Source organism: Ixodes scapularis, unplaced genomic scaffold (genome assembly GCF_016920785.2).
Source record: "Ixodes scapularis isolate PalLabHiFi unplaced genomic scaffold, ASM1692078v2 PGA_scaffold0__279_contigs__length_252992795, whole genome shotgun sequence".
Taxonomy (NCBI): domain Eukaryota; kingdom Metazoa; phylum Arthropoda; class Arachnida; order Ixodida; family Ixodidae; genus Ixodes; species Ixodes scapularis.
The window spans coordinates 113,643,613-113,649,612 of NW_024609835.1; the positions used below are offsets into that span (position 1 = coordinate 113,643,613).

Sequence of the window (6,000 nt, forward strand, 5' to 3'; positions counted from 1 at the left end):
AACAAAGTCACCAGGTACAGACAAAATACGTGTGTGAGATTGACGTTACAATATAGATAATCTAAAACAAGTATTACTTAAAATAATTAACGGTACCCTTACTACAGGAAAAATTTTAAAAGAGATAAAAGTGGCAGTAATTAGACTTTTTTACAAAGGCTGTAATAAAAAAGATTTAGGGAGTTACCGATCGATATCAATATTGCCTGAAATTTCGCGTATCATGTAAAATGAGTTCAGATAAATATGAATGCCTTCTGTGGAAATCTTTTTCTTATTACTGATTCGCTGTATGGTTTTCGCAAAAATAAAAGCACAACAGCACTTTTGAAGGATTTTTCGGACTGCATCAACGATGCATTAGATAACAATAAAATTGCTCGGGCCTTATTCCTAGATTTATCGAAAGCTTTTTATACCATCGATCATGCGTTACTTTTAGAAAAAAACTTGAAAGAATGGGCTTTAGAGGACCATTTTATGATTTTTTTCCATGACTACCTCACAGACCGATTTCAATTGGTGAAAATATAAAATTGTGTAAGTACTAAAACTAGGGATCAGTGAGATGTACCTCAAAGGAGCACTTTGGGCCCGTTGCTGTTTAATATTTACAAAAATGAGTCAATTCTTTTACCGCTGCAGTCTAGAATCTTCTTATATGCAGACGATACGGTTCTGCTATTACCATATGACATATACAAAAACGCAATTCCAATATTTCAAAAGGACGTAGACATTGCAGTGCTTTTCTGGCAATATTATTTCAGTAAATAACAACAAAACGAAACTTATGTGTTTCCGCAATCCCCATAAACAGGTGAAGCTTACGGCAGGCATTTATTTAAATTCGGGGCATGGCAACTCTTGCAAAAGTATAGCACTTCCATACGAACAGTCTGTAAGTACTTAGGGATATTTTTTGGCAAACATATATTATGGAACGATCACATAAAATTTATTAAAAAAAAGGCTTCGCATAGTATAAGCGTATCTTTACCGGTTAAAGAGCGTTAGTGGTATAAATGTTCGTAAAACTTTTTATGGCCTTAGGAGAGTCGATCTTGCGATACGGTATTACTGTTTCTGGTCAATCTGCAGGAAATAAAGAACTAGGAATAGATAGACTACTTAAACAGATTGCGAGTAATGTTACTTAGGGAACCAGATATAATAACCTAGTAATAGATATGAAAATGAATGAACTAGATATAATGTCTTTCTACTAAACTGTATGAATATGTAATATTAACACGGCACTACTACGATAAGATATCGAACATTGTGGTCAAAAAGAGAAAACTGAGATGCACTGAAAGGTACGTAATACCCAGAACATTTACGAACTACAGAAAAAAAAATAAAACGGCATGATATTCCTTCCCTTTTTAATAAATTAGCCGATAATTTGATTAGTATATCATCCATGCGAACGGCAAAGCAAACTCTTAAAAAAATGGCGTCTAGAGTGTAAAACCTGATTTACCTGTTGTTTAGTGTGCTTTTTCCTGAATTATTTTTGTGTTACGCGATGTTGCTTTTTCAATTATTGTCTATTACGGTATGTTTCACGTGAGGTCGTTCGGTGTTTAGAATTTGTTTGTATTTCAGTGTTCAGCGATTTGTCTGATTTTCATGCGGAGAGTAGTTTCATTTGCATGGCGCAAATATTGCTGTGTTTTACAATTCTGTTTAATTTCTTTATTTCTAGTGTTACACGTAATACTCTGTTCTATTCCTTTTATTCGTTAAGGTTTTGGTCTGTCTGGTCCGATGAACAAGCAGCCTTCTTTGCTTCTTTGGGCCAATTACTGTAAGTGTTGTTTTTTTCAAAGGAATAAAAAACATTAATATTAAACATTATTACTGAAAATGGGCAAAAGGGCTCCATTTTCCACTGAATTTCTTTGAAAATCATTTATAACTTTTAAAATAAAGAACGATCTTTTTTTTAACTTTGGCATTTTGTTCGGACTGTTAGCGCTCCATTTGGGCTCTAGTGCCAAATAAGTAGCGTTCACAGTAACAGAGTTCCGTCGAACAACCAGCACACGAAGAGCCACTTCCTTATCTCGGACGCCTCTCTCAGCAGCTGGAATCCGGTCTCATTAAGACGGCCGGGAACGAGGAAAAGAAATTAAGCGCCCGGGTCGTCAATTACTCTCCCTCTGTGTTGTCTTCTTTTATTGGGGCGCTGCGCGGGGAAAAAGAAAACAGCAATCCCCCTTTATTTCAAATTATTCCGCTAGGAGTTTTTCTTTTTCTCTTTTGTTTCTATTGCAAAGTGGTATTTATTGTTAAATGGCGTACGCTCTTATTTTCTGCCTCTTAGTTTGTGACAAATGACAACAGAAACAGTAGCCATCTTGGCCTATAATGTATACTTGGTCTTCGAACATGAGAGTGTCGTAGGAGTTACCAGAAGGAAACCGCGTTCATATGCAATGCCCAACGTCACCTCCGGAGCCAGTTTCCACTTACATACTTTCCATTTACCAAAAATGATTACGGCACTGTAACTACCACACAAAAAGCCTCTTTTCGTCGAGGATATACAGAGAGTTTCTCAAAATGCGGTTCAAATCCCTCCTGTGAAAAAGTACACATCGCACAGAAAAGAGTTTGATGTTCGATTGATTTCGTCAAAGGAGCCTATTTAGCAAAGTTAATAACGTCGTTCAATATAATTACGTTCTTGACTACGTTTTAGTAATCAACAGAAAATCAGCGCTATTTAGAAAAATATAGACGCTTTGCGACAGCTGTGCATGTGCGCCGCCATAACCGACCTTCACTTTTTGTTTCTTTATTCTGTTCATTTCCTTTCATCGTAACCACTACAGGACGGGTTATGGCCATTTTAGATTCTACTGAGTTGATCTCCCCAACATAGGCCTTCGTGGAGGCTCGTCATCGCACGATTCAGTGGCTCAGCGCCTCAGTAAGACAAGAGAAGGTCAGCGATGGCAGCACCTCCTAGACAGCAAAGCCTGCGCGTTATATCACATGACCTCACGTCCGGAAGGCTGGCACGGGCGGAGATTGGATGCGAGTGCCGCGTCAGCGTTCGCCGTGAGGCTCGTTTCCTATCATAGTCCCACGCGAACGCTGACGCGACACTCGCATCCAATCGGCGCCCGTGACGGCCTCCCGGACGTGACGTCATGGGACGTAACGCGCAGGCTTTAAAGCTGTCTAAGAGGTGCTGGCAATGGCGGCTGTAATATGGCGCGTGTGCAAAGAGTCAATATGGTACGCGGAGCATTTTACAACGTTCCGAGAAGAAGAAAAAAAAAACACTCAGGACTGAGAAAGCGAGCGCGTTGTAATTGTGAATACTTCCCATAGAAATAATAAAAATACCGAGGACGTTCACGGACAATAACTATCGGAAATGTTTGGGTTGTCCGTAAACGTCCACCGTATTTTTTTTTTCTTTTTATTTTAAACACTGAGTTCGCTTGAGCACATTTTTGAGTTTCGGTTTTCAATAGCAGCGCGTCTTTGTGCCAGCGGTCCTACTACCCGTGGCCAAAGCGCATCTAATGCCTCGCCTCCGTCATAGAAGAAACGGAAGTTGACTTGAGCCAGCGAGATAAAACGATGTGCTGTTCAAATGACAATACAATATTTTTTGTTTCTTTTTAGGTACACCTCTGTCATATCGAAAATGTACAGGAAACCGAAACTTCAAAAAGCATCAAAATAATGTTTCTCTTTGTTTGTATCCTTTTTTAAGAGGAGGGGGGGGGGGGGGGGGGGGAGGGAATGACCCTTGGGCCTGAGGACAGCTGAGAAAATTATAATCTCAAAACTTTGGGTCGGTGATTGTCCCCTCTGTTCCTAAATTGCTGGGTTAAATTGTGTACGTTGTACCATACACGAGTTCTCCTGTAGCCTGTATTTAACCTAATTTTTACCGTCTTTAAATGTACAATTATCTCAATAAAGGAAACCTAGACTTGGGAAATACACAAAAGATGGAAAAGCTTGTACCACGGGGTTAACCGAACGAACCTTGTTGGGTATGTTTTTTGTTTTTTTTTAGATATTGTCAGCTGTAACTGTGGCTAAATTGTTATATTTTATATATTTATTTTAGAGCGCAGCTATTAGGGGCCCGTTTCCGGCTTGAGTGGCGTCGGCGTAACCACGAGGTCACGTGACCCCCCCCCCCCCCCGAGGCAACGTGACCTCAAGGAGTCACCTATCCCTCAGTACGCTTCCATCCTCCTCCTCAAGAGCTGTGCTCTAACCGGCGCTACAGGGAATTGTAAACGGCTTTCATTCTTTTATTGTACACAAGGCAATTATTCGTCACAAAAGACACAGGAGCGAGCTGGGATGAAAACTAAATGAAGTGATTTGTGTTATACACGCTTCCTACCAAAAGTAACTAAATATATCGCTCCCCGTTTGTCCATCACAAAGTAAGGAAAATACTTTACTGGTCCTTTTCCCGAAAATAACTACGTCTTATCTCGTTACCAAACAAAGTAACTAGATACTTTTGACACGTTTCTTGTAACCCATTCGACACAAGTATAGTGGTTTGCAGTTAAACCGATCAGATCAGGAAAGTGCACCACGGCAATGTGCCTTTCATCTATGTGAATGTGTTTCCTTGTATTTTAGCCTGAATCTGAGCTCTTATTTACCATTCAACCAAGTGTAAAAGTGCCGCCGATTATCATGGGTCAATCATGATCGATGGCGGCGACTGTGAGCAAAAAGAAAGTAAAGAAAAAAAAATGTGCTCGCCGGAAGGGAAGAGAGATTTCGCTATACCTCTCTTCACGCCTTCAGCCACCATTTTGCGGGCAGCACCCAAGCACCGAATCCTCCCTGCGTCTATTGAACATACTTCTGGTGGCTCTTGATTGCGACCGCGTTTTCTCTGCAGAGTAGGCTCAATAGCAACTAGAAGACAATAACCGCTCCTAACGCAATGATTAGTGGATTCCCAGTCCACCCCAAGCGGCAAACTTGCACAAGCTCGGCGAGATTCGCCGCACAACTGGCAGACGGCAACGCGCTTCTTGGCGCCAGCGCTGCGCTCGTTGTGATACGCCGCAAAACGCGCTGGCGGCGGTGCCGACGCGAGCTAGGCGCCACTGCGTGGATTCAGGTGAAGTTTGGATCCTAACCAGTCTCTTCCATACCCTCGCTGTGCAGGCTGCTCCCGTCGCGCAAGCGACTCCTCGTTGCGGTCGCAGGCCTCGCAGCGGTCTGGGGCGTCGGCCAGGAGTGGCTCGGTGTCCAAGTCCGGCGCCAGGTCGGCCTCCGGGGTGGGCGCCCACAGTCCCGGGGGTACCACCACCGGCAGCAGCCGAGGCAGCGGCGCCCACGAAGCTGCCCGCAGGACCTCGTCGTCGCCGCTTGAGGGCAACGGCGCCGCCTCCACGGGCGCCGGAAGACAGAAGCAGCCCATCACCAGGCCCCTGAGACTGCACCTGTCTCAGGAACTGCGCAGCAAGGCGAGTCCTTCTTGCGGGGCAGAGAACGAAGGAACGGCGAGATATTAGTTCATATAGGCGGTACAGATACGTCCTATACATGTTTACGGGATGGATACGTAGAAAGTTATAGGGCGAGTAAGTGCGCCAAAGTGCATTCTTGGCGCATTTAAGCGTAAGGGGGAGCACGCCAAATGCCAACACGAGGAAGCCAAGCTAACAGTCATCGGTTGAGGCCGGATGTAAACAAAAGCACGTCGGCGCGTTTGGGGGATAATCAAAAGCACGATGTGTGCAAGGAGCAGGGGAACTTGCACGCTGTTTGGACGTTCGTAAGTACGGCCTCTGGGCATCGCCATCTTGCTACTGGTGTGGGTAGATCGTCTGATAAATGCTGGTCCCGATACTTCACTATCAGACGATCTACCTACAGGAGCTGCAAGATGGCGGCGCCCAGATTCCGTACTTATAAACGTCTATACATTGTGTCACCTTAAGTCCAGACGCAACCGATGCAACGAGCTGATGGGAACACTCTGGCTGT

At 43.6% G+C, this 6,000-nt stretch overlaps 1 protein-coding gene across 1 annotated transcript in view; it reads left to right on the forward strand.

Moving 5' to 3' along the window:
- The window catches only part of LOC120848509, a gene marked incomplete at its 5' end in the record, with an annotated part of 70,189 nt that extends 64,664 nt beyond the window's left edge, over positions 1 to 5,525 (forward strand). The window contains one exon of the mRNA XM_042292713.1: positions 5,176 to 5,525. Coding sequence (XP_042148647.1) covers positions 5,176 to 5,525 — 350 coding nt within the window. The remainder of the gene's footprint in view (positions 1 to 5,175) is intronic.
- Positions 5,526 to 6,000: the final 475 nt, after the last annotated feature.